This window comes from Mobula hypostoma, chromosome 5 (genome assembly GCF_963921235.1).
Source record: "Mobula hypostoma chromosome 5, sMobHyp1.1, whole genome shotgun sequence".
Lineage (NCBI taxonomy): Eukaryota > Metazoa > Chordata > Chondrichthyes > Myliobatiformes > Myliobatidae > Mobula > Mobula hypostoma.
In genome coordinates, this window is record NC_086101.1 from 95364917 (window position 1) to 95386649 (window position 21733).

At 45.0% G+C, this 21733-nt stretch overlaps 1 protein-coding gene across 1 annotated transcript in view; it reads left to right on the forward strand.

Annotated features, from left to right (window-relative positions):
- Positions 1 to 21733, forward strand: part of LOC134346865 (contactin-associated protein-like 5) — a 1591243-nt gene that overhangs the window by 1238797 nt on the left and 330713 nt on the right. Inside the window, exon 18 of the mRNA XM_063048670.1 lies at positions 9810 to 10049. Within this exon, the coding sequence (XP_062904740.1) occupies positions 9810 to 10049 (240 nt within the window). The remainder of the gene's footprint in view (positions 1 to 9809; positions 10050 to 21733) is intronic.

A 21733-nucleotide genomic window follows, 5' to 3' on the forward strand; every position in this document is an offset into this window, starting at 1 on the left:
CAATTTTCACTGTATCTTGGTACTTGCGACAATAATAAGTACCAATTGCCAATTATATTGTTAGATTCCCACCATGTACTGCTGTTATTGCTCAATGGTCCATAAACATATGATGACTTCCTCATTATTTTGCTCTCCTCGTGTTTTATCATATTTTATTCAGCGATACAGTGTGGAATACACCTTTCCAGCATTCCCTGACTCAACACTACATCTGATCATGGGACAATTTACAATGACTGATTAGTCTACTGACTGGTCTGTATTTGGACTATGGGAGGGACCGGAGGACCCAGGGCAAACCCATGCATTCCACAGGGAGGAAGTACAAGCTCTTAGCTGATGAGTCTGTGGTGGTTTCTCATTTTACCAATCGCTCAAGTTCACATAAAAAACCCAGTGGATTCTGCTGACGCTGGTCCTCCTGTGCAAAATAAACGAAATGCTGGAACAAGTCAGACAGCACCTGTGGAGGAGAATAAACAGTCAGCATTCCGTAGGGAGACTCTTATCAGGGCTAGAAAGGAATGGGACAGAATTCTGGTTTTCTTTCCAGAGCAGATGCGGGCTCTTAGCCTGAAACATTGGCTGTTTATTCTTCTCCGTTGAAGTTAAAATCTAGATCTGTACAGTAATAAGAGCATTGTATAATATATTACTTCATACTTGTTGCATAATAGACTTGTGATAGTTCATCCTCAAAGGATCCCTCTCTGGTGTTTTACCTCATGTCTTCTCTTCTCCTGCCATCTCCTCCTCCTTCTTCCCTTTTTCCCATGATCTACTTTCCTATCAGATTCCTCCTTCTCCAGCTGCTTAACTTTCACACCTTCTTACTTTATCCCCCCACCCCCATCATCTTCTAGCTTGTACTCCTTCCCCTCCCCCACCTTTTCTTTCAGGCTTCTTCCTCCTTCCTTTCCAGTCCTCATGAAGGGTCTCAGTCCAAAATGTCAACTGTTTACTCATTTCCATAGATGCTGCCTGACCTGCTGAGTGCCTCCAGCATTGTGTGTTACCAGCATCTGCAGAAGCTCCTGTGTAAATGTCAATTCATTTGGTTACATAAGCCACATTACAGATAAATGTAGGAGTATGTTTTAATTTTCAGGAAATAGTTCGTACCATGCGGATTTCTTATCCTTGCCTCTTGTATGGATTGCCAACATTCCCCAGTGGAAAGGGCTGATCCAGTTCTGCTGTTTATTGCTGTGATGTAGACACAGAGCGTGACTCTCTGCCTCCCAGACTGACATGTCACAAGAGCACAAATCTTCCCACCTTCATCCAACCTTTCGTTAGTTTATTTTTCTTGTTCCTTCATGGGTGTGTGCATCGCTGTCATGCTTAGTATGTAGTACCTGTCTTTAATTGCTCTTCGGAGTAGCTGGCTTTCACGTAGATTGATTTGGGTCTTGCATTTCCCAGAGAACTTACTGCCAACTATCATTCCCGAAAGGACACTTCAGAACCAGATGGGTTTTTATGATAATCTGGTAGTGTCATCATGTCCTTTGCTGATATTGCCGTTCAATTGAAGATGTATTTAATTAGCTGAATTTAGATACCCTGGTGGGATTTGAAATCATGTCACAGTGATTATCAGTGGAGTAGTATAACTGTCATGTTATCTCACAGCACAACATAGAATCTGTGTCTTCTAGTTTTCCTCTTGGTGTCCCTTTATTAATTCTGACATTCCCTGAGTTGTTTGGGAAACTTTTCCAGCTTACCTTACAGGTGGAACGCAAGCGTAGCAGTTAACGTAAAACTATTATTATAGCACCAATGATCAGCGATCGGGGTTCATTTCCTCCCGCTCTTGTTCATTCTGGTCATAGCCATGTGAGTTTCCTCAGGATGCTCTGCTTTCTCCCACTTTCCAAAGATATACAGATCGGGTTAATGATTTGTGGGCATGCCATGCTGGCACCCAGAGCACGGTAACCCAGAATAATCTTTGTGTTTTGATCAGATACATATAATGCATTTTGCTGTATGTTTCCCATGTTTCAACTTAGAGGTGACAGGTCAATAAACCTCTTTGAACTGTGACGGTCAACGATGCAAACTACGTATTTCACTGTACATATGACAAACAAAGTTAATCTTTAATATTGCAGGCAACACACATAAAAGTTGCAGGCCAGGCAGCATCTCTAGGAAGAGGTGCAGTCGACGTTTCAGGCCGAGACCCTTACTGTTTCACCAAACCTTGCACCCATATGGACCCCATTGTTTTATTTCCTTTGAGTAATGCCATACATATGTAATGCTCCGCTATATTGGCTCGTATATGTCTAGGGGAAATCCCACCCGGCACTGGCCTGGACGCTTCCCGCTGGGTTGGTTGCTGTACCACTGCCACCCGAACCAATCCCCAACATCAATCATCAGCCAGCACACACAGTACATTTTACCAAGTACACTTTATAGGTATTACTAAGTCTATGAAATTAATATAAGTTCGATACAGGAAAAGAAGGAATGGGGAAAAAAAGGCGCCAGACTTATCAAAGTCCAAGTTCTTCGTGCTCAAGTTGGAGCTCAGAAATTCCTGATGACCACCCGGACCCCGTCGACTCGCGGCTTGGGACCACCCGGACCCCGTCGGCTCACGGATCAGGACCACCTGGACCCCGTCGACTCACGGCTCAGGACCACCCGGAGTGATTGACCGGAGCCTTTCCACACGTCCGTCGTCCTCTCCGTCTCTCCTCCGACTCCTCACCAAAAACCCCCATTACCAGTCATATGAGACAGCATTATCACCCCAAGAAATAATAACATGAACACCCATTGGCTAATAGCACCCTGCTGTCTGTATTAACCCAAGCAAATTTCTAGCGAGAGACTTTCTCAGCATTTAACATAACATAGAAGCCATTTTAATCCACATATGCAGCAATTTAAAAGATTAACTTAACAAAGAAGCCATTTTAAATTTAACATACAAAAAGAGAGACCCCGTACACATAGAACATACAACATAGAACATTACTGTACCATGCGGCCCTTTTGGCCATGATACTGTACTGACCTTTTAAGCTATTCTCAGATCAATCTAACCCTTCCCTCTTACATAGCCCTCCATTTTTCTATGATTCATGTGTCTAACTAAGAGTCTCTTAAGTGTCCCTAATGTATCTGCCTCTACCACTACCTCTGGCTGTGATTTCATGCTCCTACCACTCTCAGTGTAAAATATTTACCTCTGACATCCCCCTTATACTTTCCTCCAGACACCTTAGAAGCAGCATGTCACAATGGTGGGTGCATTGGGAGCAAGGGTGGACCCAAATGCAAGACACATCTTGTGAGGTTAATTAAATTTAGTTTTTTGTTCGATACCAGGAGAGCAAGGCAGGAGCAGGAAATAGTGAACTGGACAAGGACTCAGGACTACGACTAGGCTGGGACAAGGGTCTGGGCTAGGACTCGGAATTGGATCCCAGAACTAGAGGCGACATGAAGAGACTACGGTATGGACTCCGAGCCAGGGACTGGGCAAGGACCCAGTACCTGGGTCTTGCCCCAGGCACGGACCCCAGAACCAGGCATGGACATGACATGGGCTAGGGAGAGGAGGTACATGGAAAAACAGAGCCTCGGTCTCGGGAGAGTAGGTACATGGAACCATGGACACATGCACAGAACAGAGAGCCGGGACCCCTCCTTGGGTACAGGACAGAGGGCCAGGACTCACACACAGAACAGAGAGCCGGGCGACCCCTCGTTGGGTACAAGACATAGGGCCAGGACTCATGACCCCCGCGGGGCAACGGCAAGACGGCCAGACTTACCCCATGGAGGCAAGGACAAGTCAAGACAAGACATGACCCCCACGGGGCAACGGCAAGACGGCCTGACTTACCCCACGGCGGTGAGGACAGGACAAGACAAAACATGACCCCCCGCGGGGTAACAGCAAAGCGACCTGACTTACCCCCATGGAGGCGAGGACAGGACAAGACAAGACATGACATCCCGCGGGGCAACGGCAAGATGGCCTGACTTACGCCACGGAGGTGAGGACAAGACAAGACAAACACAAAAGAACACCAGATAGTACCTATCTAGCTCCGGTGATAGAACTAGACCGAAGTGCAAACGAGGGCTCGAGGCGAGAGGGGCAGAGAAGGGATTCAGACAGTGGGGTAGGACAGGAATCACAGACCGCCAGAGCCAGGACTTGACTTGGAACTTGGATGCCGCCAGGTAGTGGCGAGCTCTTGATTCGGCCCTGGAACAGTAGACAGCAGTTCTTGATTCCCTCCGGCGGGTTAACTGACGGACCCACCTCAGTGAGGAAACTTTGCAGGCTCACTTTGGTGAGGTAACTTGACAGGTTGCTCAGGAGAGGAAAGGCGAATTACCGGCACTCGCTTCAGGCGGAGACTAGGCTGGCTCAGGCCAGATGACATTGCACACCGTACCTTGGTGACTTTGCAAAGGCTCTCGCGCCGAACAGCTGAAAGCCGGAGACTATAAACTACCGGTTCAGCGGAGAGCAAATTGCCTCTAATCACCAAGGCCGAGGGACACGGGAAAACAGGGAACCAAAGGGAAACAAGGAGTCAATGGTCCGGATCGTAACATAAACAAAGTAAATTTAAAGAGACCCCGATCCGGACCATGACACAGCAGCAAGCAGTAACCTAAAGGCTGCATGATTTTGATTACTGGCACTGTTACATTTTGATCAAACCCTGGGGCAATCAGTGTACAAGTAATGGACAATGAGTTTCCTTCATGATTAATTCTCCATTACTTTCTGCGGCATTTCATCTTAGCCTGACCTTAAATATTATGTCCCATTAAGTTGCTCTATCATTTGTGTTGAACTTTAAGATCCCAGACAGGACAACAAGATAGAAAACAACAATATAACTTCTAGGAAGGAATAAATAGGAACCATGGAATCCTTTAAGTAATTTTTATGTTCCTCTGATTATTTGTCCTCCCCTTCGAAGGTTCAAGATGGAATGGTACAGGGAAAAAAAGGCCAGTTGGTTTGTTGGGATGAGTTATCCAAATAGTTCCATTCTCCTGACCTTCCCCCAAAACCCTTTAAATCTTTGTTCCTTGAGTGCTTATCGAAATCCGTTTTGAAAGTGAGTATTGCAGCTGCCTCCATCAATCACCCAGGTGATACATTCTAGATGTCGAAAACTAACTGCACAAACACAAATTACCTCGCCCTGGCATTAGCTCAAGGCTAAATTTCAGAAGCCTGTGTTCTTTGGATAGCTAAGCTAGTGTTACTGGGCGTTGGAGTAAAGGAAGCTGAGATGCAACTTGATAGAGTATGAAAGGCAAAGTTAGAGTGGACAGCCAGTGTGCTTTTCCCAGGGCAGCAATGGCCAGTACAAGACAACAGTTTTTTTAAGGTGACTGGTGTCAAGTTTATGGAGGATAGAAACATAGAAAACCTACAACACAATACAGGCCCCTCGGCCCACAAAGTTGTGCTGAACCTGTCCCTACCTAAGAAATTACTAGGCTTGCCTATAGCCCTCTATTTTTCTAAGCTCCATGTACCTATCCAAAAGTCTCTTAAAAGACCCTATTATATCCGCCTCCATCACCGTTGCTGGCAGCCCATTCCACGCACTCACCACTCTCTAAGTAAAAAACTTATCCCTGACATCTCCTCTGTACCTACTCCCCAGCACCTTAAACCTGTGTCCTCTTGTGGCAACCATTTCAGCCCTGGGAAAAAGCCTCTGACTATCTACACGATCAATGCTTCTCATCATCTTAGACACATCTATCAGGTCACCTCTCATCCTCCGTCGCTCCAAGGAGAAAAGGCCGAGTTCACTCAACCTATTCTCGTAAGGCATGCTCCCCAATCCAGGTAACATCCTTGTAAATCTCCTCTGCACCCTTTCTATGGCTTTCACACCCTTCCTGTAGTGAGGTGACCAGAATTGAGCATAGTACTCCAAATGAGATCTGACCAGGGTCCTACATAGCAACAACATTACCTTTCATGCTCCTAAATTTAATTCCACGATTGATGAAGGCTAATACACCATGCGCCTTCTTAACCACAGAGTCAACCTGCACAGTTGCTTTGAGCGTCCTATGGACTTGGACCCCAAGATCCCTCTGATCATCCACACTGCCAAGAGTCTTACCATTAATACTATATTCTGCCATCATATTTGACCTACCAAAATGACCCACTTCACACTGATCTGCGTTGAACTCCACCTGCTGCTTCTCAGCCCAGTTTTGCATCCTATCAGTGTCCCACTGTAACCTCTGACAGCCCTCCACACTATCCACAACACTCCCAACCTTTGTGTCATCAGCAAATTTACTAACCCATCCTTTCACTTCCTCATCCAGGTCATTTATAAAAATCACGAAGTGTAGGGGTCCCAGAACAGATCCCTGAGGCACTCCACTGATGACTGACCTTCATGCAGAATATGATCCATCTACAACCACTCTTTGCCTTCTGTGGGCAAGCCAGTTCTGGATCCACAAAGCAATGTCCCCTTGGATCCCATGCCTCCTGACTTTCTCAATAAGCCGTGCATGGGGTACCTTATCAAATGCCTTGCTGAAATCTATATACACTACATCTTTACTTTATACTTTATTGTCGCCAAGCAATTGGTACTAGAACGTACAATCATCACAGCGATATTTGATCTACTGCTCTTCCTTCATCAATGCATTTCATCACATCTTCAAAAAACTCAATCAGGCTTGTAACGCACGACCTGTCCTTGACAAAGCCACGTTGATTGTCCCTAATCATATTATACCTCTCCAAATGTTCATAAATCCTGCCTCTCAGGATCTTCTCCATCAACTTACCTACCACTGAGGTAAGAATCACTGGTCTATAATTTCCTGAGCTATCTCTACTCCCTTTCTTGAATAATGAAACAACATCTGCAACCCTCCAATCCTCTGGAACCTCTCCTGTCCCCATTGATGATGCAAAGGTCATTGCTAGTGGCTCAGCAATCTCCTCCTTCGCCTCCCACAGTGGCTTGGGGTACATCTCATCCGGTCCCGGCGACTTATCCAACTTGATGCTTTCCAAAAGCTCCAGCACATCCTCTTTCTTAATATCTACATGCTCAAGCTTTTCAGTCTGCTGCAAGTCATCACTACAATCACCAAGATCCTTTTCCATCGTGAATACTGAAGTAAAGTATTCGCCAAGTACCTCTGCTATTTCCTACGATGCCATACATTCCCACTGTCACACTTGATAAGTCCTATTCTTTCATGTCTTATCTTCTTGCTCTTCACATACTTGTAGAATGCCTTGTGGTTTTCCTCAGTCCTGCCTGCCAAGGCCTTCTCATGGCCCCTTCTGGTTCTCCTAATTTCCTTCTTAAGCTCTTTCCTATTAGCCTTATAATCTTCTAGATCTCTAATATTACCTAGCTCTCTGAACCTTTTGTAAGCTTTTCTTTGCTTCTTGACTAGATTTATTACAGCCTTTGTACACCACGGTTCCTGTACCCTACCAAAACTTCCCTGTCTCATTGGAACGTACCTATGCAGAACTCCACACAAATGATCCCTGAACATTTGCCTAAAGTAGTTTTTCACACAGAGAGCAGTGTGCACCTGGAACACATTACTGAGTTACGTGGTCAAAGCTGATACATGAGGAGCATTTAAGAGACTCCTAGGTAGGTACGTGGAGAAAGATCAACGGACGGATATGGTCTGTGCAAGAGGGAAGGGTTAGATTGGTTGTGGAGTGGGTTAAAGTCTGTACATCCTCTCCATGGAATGTGTGGGTTTTCTCTGAGTGCTGTGGTTTCCTCCTACAGTCCCAAGACGTACCATTTAGTTGGGTAATCAGTCATTGTAAACTGTCCTGTGCTTCGGCTGGTGTTAAATAGGGGGGTTGCTGGGCTGTGCTGCTCAAAGGGGCCGGAGGGGCCTGTACTGTGTTGTATCTGTAAACAAGTAAAAAATGGTCAGCAAACACAGTGGAGAGAAATGCCTGCACTGTCTCTGCTCTGTAATTCGGGTAGCCCTATTTTATGTGTGAAGTTGCTATTCTCAGAGCCAATGTTGTGGATCTACTAATGCCAAATTCAGTCATGGATAATCTGCAAGGTCAGAGGTGTTAATGGAAGATTATTGCATATTCGCACGAACAAAGAAGTGTGGTCTTGGTACAAGGCTAGTCCAGGAGGTCTGGAAACAGGGACATGGGTGGGAGAAGCAGGAGATAAGAGCAATAAAGTACAGGTGCAAGCACTTTGGCATCTACACACTGTACACCTACCTGTACCGGAGAGAGAGAGAGAGAGTTTGACTGTCTACACACTGTACACCTACCTGTACCGAAGAGAGAGAGAGAGAGTTTGTCTGTCCACACACTACGTCTACTCGTATCGGGGAGAGAGAGAGAGAGCGTTTGACCGTCCACACTCTGTACATCTACCTGTACCGGGGAGAGAGAGAGAGAGTTTGACTGTCCACACACTGTACATCAACTTGTACTGGGGGGAGAGAGAGAGAAAGAGAGAGTTTGACTGTCCGCACACTGTACATCTACCTGTACCGGAGAGAGAGATAGAGAGAGAGAAAGAGAGAGAGAGTTTGACCATCCATGCACTGTCACAGGGAGAGAAAGATATTGAACATTTGTAAGTGACAGATTTACGTGTAGCAGAGAGGCCCTCCATTGGTCGGGTTCAACTATGGATGTGAAGTTCTAGCTGTCTACATTTAGTCAATACACAAGCCAGGGCAGTACAACATGGAGAGCAAGCTGTTGCCCATGGAACAGGTAACCCCACTCCACGTAGCTGATGAATCCAAAGGAATGGCAGAGACTGACTCAGTTTGGCATCAGTGGTGTCGCATGAATTGCCAGTCAGTATTGAACACAACCTAAGATTGCCTTAGGGACTCCATCTCTGGAGTTTTCCTTAGAGTTTACTGCTGAAGCCTTCCCCATGAGTGCATATATCTGCAAAGTGTTTTCCATCTCCTAGAGGAGCTGTAAGATTGCTTTGAATTGGTGCATTGGAAAATAATCAGGGATTCATCTTGGAGTCTGAATGAATACCCCACAGTTGTCATTTTTCTCAATGAACTGTCTACCATGGCTAAAAAGTCCCATCCGCCTTAGCAAATGATTCTAAGGTGCCAGTAGCCCAACTTTGCCCCTTCTCCTGTCAGTAAAAACAGTTCCACCAGGCTTGGTATCTATGCCACACAGAGGTCCAGGAGCAGGACTTGGTTGTCAGAGGCTATTTGAGACGCATGCGATTGGGAGCATTTAATAGGCAGTGGGAGCTAATTCCTGCCACCCCCCCACCCCACCCCATTCCAGATATGACAACCTTAAGGACCTAAGTGAGAACAATTGAACAGGAAATGTGAACAGCTTCCAGTGTAGAGCAAAGTGAATTTTTACAGACTATCTCAGGCATTTTGATGGCATTCAATTGAAATGGAATGTGAAATTGTTAGTTGTGTTAACTGTGTGCCTTTTACATTCAAACAGAATTGCTGCATGGTGGTTCAATTAACCTAGGATTATGGTACAATAAATCTGCTTGGAGTTTCAAATGAAATGTTTTTCATTTTATGAAGTTATCTGTATGGTAGAGAGGGAAACTAATGCATAGATCATTAATATATATAAAGTAGAACAGATTGAAAGCAGAATGGAATTGGCACATTGCCTTTTGCTGTTAATTAATTTTTTTTGATTGAGCCATGGATGTTCCAGTTAAGAGGTTAAGTAAACCCTTGAAGGTAGAGAACTACAGACTAGAAATTTAAAATGTGCTTTGTTCCAATTTCAGGAGGAACAGCATCAAGGCAGAAAGGATTCCTTGGCTGCATCCGGTCCCTGCAATTAAATGGAGTAACTCTTGATCTTGAAGAGAGAGCGAAAATGACCCCTGGGGTGAAGCCAGGATGCCCTGGACACTGCAGCAGTTATGGCAACCTGTGCCACAATGGCGGGAGGTGTATTGAAAAATATAATGGCTACTCCTGTGACTGTGGCCACTCTGCCTACAACGGGCCGTTCTGTAAGAAAGGTAGGATGTGGGAATTTGGTCTCCTCCTTGCTTAAGTGAAGCTGCGCGTCAGATCTTATTGATGATAATACACGATATTATATAATGTTATTGCATGGAGTAATGCAATAACTGTTTGAACAAGTGTTTTAATGGATATATTAATTTTTCACAAGGGCACAATTACCATGTAAGCCAAATCACATGGTTAATTGAACAAGGCAAATACTTCACTGAAAACAATTTACCAGTAGATCATTGCTGCTAGTTACTTGCATAGTTAAGTCAATTTAATCTTCTTCAGGTAGCAGTTTGCTGTTTGTAAGCTGTATATGCAAACTGTACATCCCTCAAAAATTGCTTTTGATTAGTATAGGGGTGTTAACATTTCTAAAAAGACCAGCGCTTACTATCTGTCTCTATAGGTCCCGGAACCTAACGAGCATAGGGCACTCTCAGGGGATTTAGTCTGGTGTAGCTGCAGATGACAGGCATCATGGATGGTAGATTTCCAACCCTGGAAGACATTAGTGAACCAGACTGGTCTTTCCAATCATCCAAGGCTTTCATGGACTCCATTATCACAATTAGCTTTTTATTCCAGGCTTGTTTGATTACTTTGTTTCAAATTTTCCATGATAGGATTTGAACTCGTGTTTCTAGACCTCTTCTTCTTCCTATTCGGTTGTCCATTGAAATCCGATGATGACATCCACTCCTTTAACAGTGGAATGATGGCTTTGATGGCTATACAGTCCGATTCTGGACCCACAAGCTCTGTTGCAGGTGGAACATGTATATGTAGTAGTGGTGGCAACCATGGCTGCATTTCTCCTGGCTCTCTTCTGCTGTCTTCTGGTTGTTCTTTCCATCTCCAGAATACGAACCCCGTCCCTACACAGCTGTCGCCAAGTGGTCCTTGCCCAGTATCTTAACCAGTATTCCTGTTCTGATAGAATATAGTGTAGGGATGTGAATGGAAATCAGAGGTGCAAAAGGACTTGGGAGTCTTTGTGCAGGATTTCCTTACAGGTTAACTTATACAATAGGCTGAATCGGTAGGAAAGAAGTCAAATTCAATGTTAGCGTTCATTTCGAGAGGACTAGAATTTAAAAGCAAGGATGTAATGCTGAGGCTTTATAAGGCGTCGGCAATTGTGAGCAATTTTGGGCTTCTTATCTAAGGAAAGATGTGCTGGTGAAGAAGATGGTCCTGAGGATGTTCAAAAGAATGATCTCAGGAATGAAAGGGTTAATGTATGAGGAGTGTTTGTTAGCTCTGGGCCTGTACTCACTAGGGTTTAGAAGAATGAGGCGGATCTCATTGAAAACCATCAAATATTGAAAAGCCTAGATAGATTAAACATTGAAAGGATGATTCCCATAGTGGGACATTCCAGCCCCAGACTGTACAGCCTCAGAATAGAAGGATATCCTTTTAGAACAGAGGCAAGGAAGAATTTCTTTATCCAGACGCAGGTGAATCTGTGGAACCCATTGCCACAGAAGGCTGTGTGATCAGGTCACTGGATGTATTTAAAACAGAGGTTGATAATTTCTTGATTATTAAGTGTGCAAAGGTAATGGGGATAAGGCAGGAGAATGGGTTTGAGAGAGATAATAAATGAGACATGATAGAATGACAGAGCAGACTCGATGGGCTGAATGGCCTATTTCAGGTGATGTGTCTTATGTTATGATGCTGCCCCTCAGAAGTGATTTTTTATTTCACATCAAGGCCAGTATTTAAGCCCATGCAATGTCCTTTCAACAGAGCTATTTCAGAAGTAAATTAAAAGACGTCTTGTTAGTTCTGAAGTCACAAATGGGGCTACATTATGAAACGAGAACAGATTTCCTTCACAAAATGCAACAGTGAACTTTACACGTCTCCTTTGACCCCTGCAATCTTCATTCATGCACCATAGAAAGCATCCTATCTGGATGCATCACTGCTGGACATGGCAACTGCTCTGCATGTGACAGCACACACAATAAATATAAATACATAAGATAGCTTCTATACATGGATTGATAATATTAGATTAGATTAGATTAGATTCAACTTTATTGTCATTGTGCCGAGTACAGGTACAAGGCCAACGAAACGCAGTTAGCATCTGACCAGAAATGCAAAGAATACTGTTATTTACAAAATAACTGCGAATAAAAAGTAAGTGCTACAGCACACAAATTTAAAAGTACTGAGACAGTACAATATGGGTGCAATACTGCTTAGAGCTGTGATATGAGGTTCAGCAGGGTCACAGCCTCAGGGAAGAAACTCTTCCTGTGCCTGCTGGCCCGGGAGCGGAGGCTCCCGTAGCGCCTACCGGATGGGAGGAGAGTAAAAAGTCCATGGTTAGGGTGAGATGCATCCTTGATAATGCTTTTCGCGCTGCCCAGGGGGTATTTATAGTATATGCTCTCAATGGTGGGCAATTGGGTGCCGATAATCCGCTGAGCAGTTTGCACCACACGCTGGAGTGCTTTGCAGTCTGATACGGGACAATTGCCATACCACACTGAAATACTGTTGGTGAATATGCTCTCAATGGGAAGCGGTAAAAGTCCGTCAGTATCCTGGGACAGAGGTGAGCTTTCTTGATGCTCTGCAGGAAATAAAGGCACCGTTGCGGCTTTTTAATCAGGATGGAGGAGTTCAGGGACCAGGTGAGATCCTTGGAAATGTGGACACCAAGGAATTTGAAGCTTGATACATACTCCACTACAGCTCTGTTGATGTAGATGGGGACGTGAGTGTGGTTCCTAGCATGCCTGAAGTCCACAATGATCTCCTTGGTCTTCTGGGTGTTAAGGGCCAGGTTGTTGTCGGCACGCCACGCAGCTAGGTACTGAACCTCGTCCCCGTAGGCCGTCTTGTCATCCCCTCTGATCAGGCCAATCACCGTGGTGTCGTCTGCGAAACTTGATTATGGAGTTAGAACCATGTACAGGAACACAGTCATAGGTGAAAAGGGTGTACAGAAGAGGGCTCAGCACACAGCATTGAGGCACACTGGTGTTCAGGGTGAGAATGGAGGAGGAGAGGTTGTCTAACTTAACTGATTGGGGTCTGTTAGTCAGAAAGTCCAAGGTCCAATTGCAGAGGGATGAGCTGATACCAAGCTGACAAAGTTTGGCGATCAGCTTGGAGGGGATCACAGTATTGAATGCTGAACTAAAGTCAATGAAAAGCATTCTGATATAAGAGTTGGGGCTGTCCAGGTGGGTCAGGGCAGAGTGAGGTGCTGTGGAGATGGCATCCTCTATTGACCTGTTAGTGTGATAGGCAAATTGATGGGGGTCCAGGGTAGTGGGCAGACAGGATTTCAGGTGTGATAGAACCAGTCTGTCAAAGCACTTTGAGCAACACACACAAAAAATGCTGGTGAACGCAGCAGGCCAGGCAGCATCTATAGGAAAAGGTACAGTCGACGTTTCGGGCCGAGACTCTTCGTCAGGACTAACTGAAAGAAGAGATAGTAAGAGATTTGAAAGTGGGAGGGGGAGAGGGAGATCCGAAATGATAGGAGAAAACAGGAGGGGAGGGATGGAGCTAAGCGCTGGAAAGTTGATTGGCAAAAGGGATATGAGGCTGTAGAAGGGAGAGGATCATGGGACAGGAGGCCTAGAGAGAAAGAAAGGGGGAGGGGTGAAGCCCAGAGGATAGGCAAGGGGTATAGTGAGAGGGACAGAGGGAGAAAAAGGAGGGAGGGGAAAAAAAATTAATAAAAATAAATAAATAATAAATAAATCTATAGATAGATAGATAAATAACAGATTGGGTACGAAGGGGAGGTGGGGCATTAAGGGAAGTTAGAGAAGTCAATGTTCATGCCATCAGGTTGGAGGTTACCCAGACGGAATATAAGGTGTTGTTCCTCCAACCTACGTGTGGCTTCATCTTGACTGTGGAGGAGGCCGTGGATAGACGTATCAGAATGGGAATAGGACATAGAATTAAAATGTGTGGCCACTGGTAGATCCCACTTTCTCTGGCTGACAGAGCGTAGGTGTTCAGCGAAACGGTCTTCCAGCCTTTGTCGGGTCTCGCTAATATATAGAAGGCTGCAACAGGAGCACCAGACGCAGTATATCACCCCAGCCGACTCACAGGTGAAGTGTCGCCTCACCTGGAAGGTGATGAGGGAGGAAGTGTAAGGGCATGTGTAGCACTTGTTCTGCTTACAAGGATAAGTGCCAGGAGTGAGATCGGTGGGAAGGGACAAGGGGGACGAATGGACAAGGGAGTCGCGTAGGGAGCGATCCCTGTGGAAAGCAGAGAGAGAGGGGAGGGAAAGTTGTGCTTGGTGGTGGGATCCCGTTGGAGGTGGTGGAAGTTACGTAGAATTATATGTTGGACCCGGATGTTGGTGGGGTGGTAGGTGAGGACAAGGGGAACCTTATTCCTAGTGGGGATGCAGGAGTATGGAGTGAGAGCAGATGTGCGTGAAATGGGAGAGATGCATTTGAGAGCAGAGTTGATAATGGAGGAAAGGAAACCCTTTTCTTTAAAAAGGAGGAAATCTCCTTCATCCTGGAATGAAAAGCCTCATCCTGAGAGCAGATGCAGCGGAAACGGAGGAATTGCGAAAAGGGGATGGCATTTTTGCAAGAGACTGGGTGGGAAGTGGAATAGTCTAGGTAGCTGTGGTAGTCCGTAGGCTTATCGTAGACATTAGTGGATAAGCTGTCTCCAGAGATAGAGACAGAAGGATCAAGAAAGGGGAGGGAGGTATTGGAAATGACCCAGGTAAACTTGAGGGCAGGGTGAAATTTGAAGGCAAAGTTAATGAAGTCAACGAGCTCTGCATGCGTGTAGGAAGCAGCGCCAATGCAGTCGTTGATGTAGCGAAGGAATAGTGGGGGACAGATACTATTATAGGCTTGGAACATGGGTTGTTCCACAAAGCCAACAAAAAGGCATGCTTAGCTAGGACCCATACGGTTGCCCATGGCTACACCTTTAGTTTAGAGGAAGTGGGAGGAGCCAAAGGAGAAATTATTAAGTGTAAGGACTAATTCCACTAGATGGAGCAGAGTGGTGGTAGAGGGAAACTGATTACGTCTGGAATCCAAAAAGAAGCGGAGAGCTTTGAGACCTTCCTGGTGGGGGATGAAAATAAAGCGGTGGGGGCCAGGGAACTTAAAATCATCGAAAAAATTCAGAGCGTGAGAAGTGTCACAAACATAGGTGAGAAGGGATTGAACAAGGAGGGATAACACAGTGTCCAGGTATGCAGAAATGAGTTCAGTGGGGCAGGAGCAAGCTGAGACAATGGGCTACCTGGACAGGTAGTTTTGTGGATCTTGGGTAGGAGGTAGAAACGGGAAGTGCGGCGTGTGGGAACTATAAGGTTGGTAGCAGTGGATGGGAGATCCCCTGAGCGGACAAAGTTGGTGATGGTGTGGGAGACAATGGCCTGGTGCTCCTTACTGGAAGGGGCTTCCCTTCCTCCACCATCATTTCAGGACAAAGGAGATGTCCTCCTTTTTTGAAGAAAGGGGTTCCCCTCCTTCAGCATCAACTCTGCTCTCAAACACATCTCTCCCATTTCACGAACATCTGTTCTCACCCCATCCTCCCGCCACCCCACTAGGAATAGGGTTCCCCTTGTCCTCACCTACCACCACACCAGCCTCCGGGTTCAACGTATAATTTTCTGTAACTTCCACCACCTCTAACGGGATCCCACCACTGAGGACATCCTTCCCTCCCCCCCCACCCCTGCTTTCTGGAGGGATCGCTCCCTATGCGACTCCCTTGTCCATTTGTGTCCCCCCACCCCCCCGTCTCTTCCCACCGATCTTCCTCCCGGCACTTATCCTTGTAAGCGGAACAAGTGCTACACATGCCCTTACACTTCCTCCCTTTCCACCATTCAGGGCCCCAGACAGTCCTTCTATGTGAGGCAACACTTCACCAGTGTGTCGGCTGGGGTGATTTACTACGTCCGGTGCTCTCGATGCGGACTTCTATATATTGGTGAGACCCGATGCAGGCTGGGAGACCATTTCGCTGAACACCTACGCTCTGTCCACTAGAGAAAGCAGGATCTCCCAGTGACCACACATTTCAATTCCACGTCCTATTCCCATTCTGATCTGTCTATCCACGGCCTCCTCTAATGTCAAGATGAAGCCACACTCAGGTTAGTGGAACAACACCTTATATTCCGTCTGGGTAGCCTCCAACCTGATGGCATGAACATTGACTTCTCTAACTTTCGTTAATGCCCCACCTCTCCTTCATACCCCATCCGTTATTTATTTACTTATTATTATTATTGATTTTTTTTTCCTCTCGTTTTTCTCCCTCTGTCCCTCTCACTATACTCCTTGCCCATCCTCTGGGCTTCCCCTCTCCCCCTTTCTTTCTCCCTTGGCCTCCCGTCCCATGATCCTCTCCCTCCTCCAGCCTTGTATCCCTTTTGCCAATCAAAGTTCCAGCTCTTAGCTCCATCCCTCCCCCTCCTGTTTTCTCCTATTATTTTGGATCTCCCCCTCCCCCTCCCACTTTCAAACCTCTTACTGTCTCTTCTTTCAGTTACTCCTGACAAAGGGTCTCGGCCCGAAACGTCGACTGTACCTCTTCCTATAGATGCTGCCTGGCCTGCTGCGTTCACCAGCATTTTTTGTGTGTGTTGCTTGAAATTCCAGCATCTGCAGATTTCCTCGTGTTTACGTTCTCAAAGCACTTTGCAATGATGGGGGTGAGTGCAACGGGGTGGAAGTCATTCAGGCCCATGGCAGTGGAATGGTTCGGCACTGGCTCGATGGTGGCAATCTTGAAGCTTGTGGGGACAGCTGCCTGGGCCAGGGACAGAATAAAAATGTCTATAAAGTGACGCTAGGCAGTATGTAAGGTGACTGACTGGAAATATTAAAGTAGTGATCGAGTTAGTGGGTGGAGATATTGTTTGGGGAAAGTAACTGTTCTGAAATCCGGTGATCCTGGCGTGGATGCTACGTAGCTTCCTCCCTGGTGGGAGTGGGACAAACAGTCCATGAGCGAGGTGTATGGGATTTTCACGATATTACTGGTCCTTTTCTGACATCTTTCTGTAGATATGTCCTTGATTGTGGGTAGGTTGGTGCAGTTGGTTCTGGTGATGCAGTGGACAGTTTTGATTACCCGTTGTAGAATCTTCCTGTCTGCCACAGTATTGTTTCCGTACCAAGCAGTGAAGCAGCTTGTTAGGAATCTATCTATTGCGTATCTATATGTGAATATGGATGTGCAAAGTCCAGCTCCCTTTGGTCTCCTCAGAAAGCTTCAGTAAGCTTTCATGACTGAGCAGAATGTCTTCTGGGACCATGAGAGTTTGTGTGTGATGTTCACTCCCAGGAGTTATGATCTTGCACCTTATCGTTTACCTGCATAATGCACGTTCTCTATACCTATAACACTTTATTTTGCAATCTGCATTTTGTTATTGTTTTACCTTGCACTACCTCAATGCACTGTTGTAATGAATTGATCTGTATGAATACTATGCAAGGCAGGCTTTTCACTGTAGACGCAAGCGAGTGCAGATGCTGAAAGATGCAGCAACAATCTGCGGGAGGAACTCAGTGAGTCATGCAGTATCTGTGGGAAGAAAGAAATTGTTGCCGTTTTGTTTCACTTTACCTCGATACATGTGACAATAATAAAGTTATTTAACAATTTAAGGATCAACTTCATCAAGGATCAACTATTTGCCACATACCCTCATTTATATGTATTTGGAATTTGCTATGGCCTATTGATCAGGACATAACATCCAACAAAAAGACCAACATTCAACAATTACAGCATAAAGAATTATATAAAAGATAAGTTTACCAATTTACTAGTTTCATGATTTTCAATGTAGGTATTTCATTCTTATTTCTAAAATTGAAATAGGATTTAATCTTATACCTATGAATTATTTATCTCAGCTTTAGATTAACTGATTTAGTAAATTAGCCAGTTTGCTGCCATAACTCAAAGGGTGCTAATTTGCAAAAGATGCCAAAGTGATTAGATTTTGATGCTGTCCATTTATCATGGGGAGAGGAAGAATGCACTCATACGGTGGATAAGTTCATTTAGCTGTAATGAACCAGATTTGATTAGGGAACTTAAGGTAAAAAAAAACCATGAGAGGGCAACCATAATATGATAGATTTCACCCTGCAGTTTGAGAAGGAGAAGCTAAACTCAGATGTATCAGTAAAGTAAAGTAAAGTGGAGTAAAGCAAATTACAGAAGCATAAGAAAGGAGGTGGCCAAAAATGACTGGAAGGGAACGCAGACATCCCACCTCTCCCGGAAGTTCCAGAGGTCTCTCGCATATTGATAGTGGCTCCCTGACGCTCGGAAATTAAATACAATACCCTGGAAATCGATTTTTTCGAGAGGGAGAGGGAGAACGAGCATCCTGATTGGTCTCTCTTCGTGCTAAGGGTGGTCCCCAACCACCGGGCCCCAAGGAACAATATAATTTGGCGATATGAAACGATATGAATCAGCTGCACCTTTCCTCATTCCCTGTCACGCCCACTGTTGAAATTGAACGCACACGAGGTCATTACACACGCGTCATACATGCCGGCGCAGGAAGATCAACTCCTCGAGCTTGCAGATGACGACGGGCTGAAAAGTATGTTTGACATAACATCTCTGCCGGCATTCTGGATCAAAGTCAAGGCTGAATATCCTGAGATAGCCATGGAAGCACTGAAATCATTGCTTCCATTTCCAACATATCTCTGCGAAGCGGAGTTTTCTGCAATGAATGCAACAAAGACTAAACTGCGGAATAGACTGGACACAAGGAACCCCCTTCGAGTATCGCTGTCTCCCGTCACCCCTCGATGGCACCGTCTTGTTGCAGGAAAACAAGCCCAGGGCTCCCACTGATTCAGCGATATTGGTGTGTTGCAATGATCATACAGGGAAAATATGCGCTGTGTGTTTAATGTCCAAACGTTACTTAAAATGTTATGATGCTATTGACATCATCTATATTCCGGTCGTGATTAACACCCCTGCCCCCGGTCGGCCAGTCCGCAAGAATATTGTCAATATTCAACTGGTCCGCGGTGCAAAAAATGTTGGGGACCCCTGCTAAGTAGACCTATCAGTTTTCTCTGTGGGCAGGCTTTGCAGTCGACCTCAAAAATAATGACAGTGTTGCTCGCTGCACTGTTTGCAACATTGACTTTTCTATTGGCCATGGTGGGTTAACATGTAAAAGACATGTTGAGGTGAGTTTAACAGGTTTCATTCGTTCATTAGCATAGCTAACATTATTTAAACTAGCTGGCTAGCTGCTAAGGAGCTACGCTATTGATGTCCCACGTGATGAGGCCAAACTCCCTGTAGACTTGCTTAAATTTGTAATAGAATAAACATGATAATATAATATAATATAAGTACATATTTTAATGTCACATTTTCTGCATATACCCAACTTGGTTCGCAGATTGGACAAAATCACTAAACAAAGTATTACATACACCCTTGGAGGTCGACGGGGGGTGCGGGGGGAAGGGATATGGGGTTGCAGGGGCGGGGGGTGCTGCCTCCCTGAAATGAGTTTTTGCAGGGTGGGATGTCTGGGAACATTAGCAGGAGTGACAGCAGAACAGCAATGGCTGGAGGTTCTGGGAACAATTCAGAAAACACAGGATAAATACATTCCAAAGAAGAACTATTTTAAAAGCAGGATGATGCAATCGTGGCTGACAAGCGAAGTCAAAGCCAACATGAAAGCCAAAGGGAGGGCATATAATAGAGCATAAATTAGTGGTAAGTTAATGGACTAGGAAGCTTTAAAAAAGTTGGAAAGAGGGAAAAGATGGAATACAGAGATAAGCTAGCCAATAATATGAAAGAGGATACCAAGTTTCTTTAGATATATAAAGTGTAAAAGAGAGGTGAGAGTAGATATTGGACTACTGATAAATGACACTGGAGAAGTAGTAATAAGGGGCAAGGAATGGCGGATGAACTGAATACTGAATAAGTATTTTGCTTCAGTCCTTTGCTGTGGAAGACACAAGTAGTATGGTGCAAGTTCAAGAGTGTCAGGGGGCAGACGTGAGTGAAGTTACCATTATTAGGGAGAAGGTTCTTGGGAAACTGAAAGATCTGAGGTAGATAAGCCACCCGGACCAGATGGTCTACACCCCAGGGTTCGGAAAGAGGTGGCTAAAGAGATTGTGGAAACATTAGTAATGATCTTTCAAGAATCAAGAGATTCTGGCATGGTTCTAGAGGACTGGAAAATTACAAATATCACTGCACTCTTTAAGAAGGGAGAGAGGCAGAAGAAAGAATGTTATAGGCTAGTTAATCTGACCTCAGTGGTTGGGAAGATGTTGGAGTTACTTGTTAAGCATGTGGTTTTACTTGAAGGCACATGATAGAATAAGCTGAAGTCAACCTTAAGGGAAAATCTTGTCTGACAAATTTGTTGGAATTCTTTGAAGAAATAACAAGCAGGATAGATAAAGGAGAATCCGTGGATATTGTGTACTTGGAGTTTCAGAAGGCGTTTGACAGGTGCTTAATAAGTTAAGAGCCCATAGTACTAAAGGAAAGGTACTAGCATGGATAGAGGATCGGCTGATTGCTAGGAGACGAAGAGTAGGATTAAAGGGAGCCATTTCTGATTGGCTGCGGGTGACTAGTGGTGTTCCACAGGGGTCTGTGTTGGGACCGCCTCTTTTTATGTTATATATCAATGATTTGGATGATGGAATTGATGGCTTTGTGGCCAAGATTGCGGATGATACAAAGATAGGTGGAGGGGCAGGTACTCTCAAGGAAGCAGAGGGGCTGTAGAAGCACTTAGATAGATTAGGAGAATGGACAAAGAAATGGTAGATGTAGTATAGTGTCAGGAAGTGCATGGTCATTGACTTTGTTGGAAGAAGTAAAAATACAGACTATTTTCTAAATGGAGAGGAAATTCAAAAAGCTGAGATATAAAGGGACTTGGGAGTCCTCATGCAGGATGCCATAAAGGTTAATTTGCATGTTGAGTTGGTGGTGAGGAAGGCAAATGTAAGGTTAGCATTGATTTTGAGAGGACTAGAATATAAAAGCAAGGATTAATGATGAGGTTTTATATGGCACTGGTGAGGCCTCACCTGGAGTATTCTGGGCAGTTTTGGGCCCCCTATCTAATGAGAGATATGCTGACATGGAGAGGGCCGAAAGGAGATTCAGGAAAATGGTTCTATGATTGAAAGGCTTATCATGTCAGGAGCGTTTGATGGCTCTGGGCCTGTACTCACTGAAAATCAGAGGAATGAGGGGGGATGTCATTTAAAACCTATCAAATCTTCAAAGCCTTGATAGAGTGGAGGTGAAGAGGATTTTTCCTATAGTGACACAGCCTCAGAATAGAGGGAAGGCTGTTTAGAACAGAGGTAAGGAAGAATTTCTTTCACCAGAGAGTGGTAGATCTGCAGAACTTGTTATCTCAGCTAAGTTATTGTCATTCATTCTCATTCATTCTCTCTCCCCCTCTCCCTCTCTCCCTCTTTCCCCCTCTCTCTCTTTCTCTCTCTCTCTCTGTCTGTGCACTTTGTGATATTAACCTTTTGTTCAATTCCTGGATTTACACACCAACATCATTCTTTCCCTGTTCATACACAAACTGTAGGTACAGTCAGTGGAGGAGAGGCTGGTTTGGAGAAAAGGTCAGTGAGTGAAAAGCTCT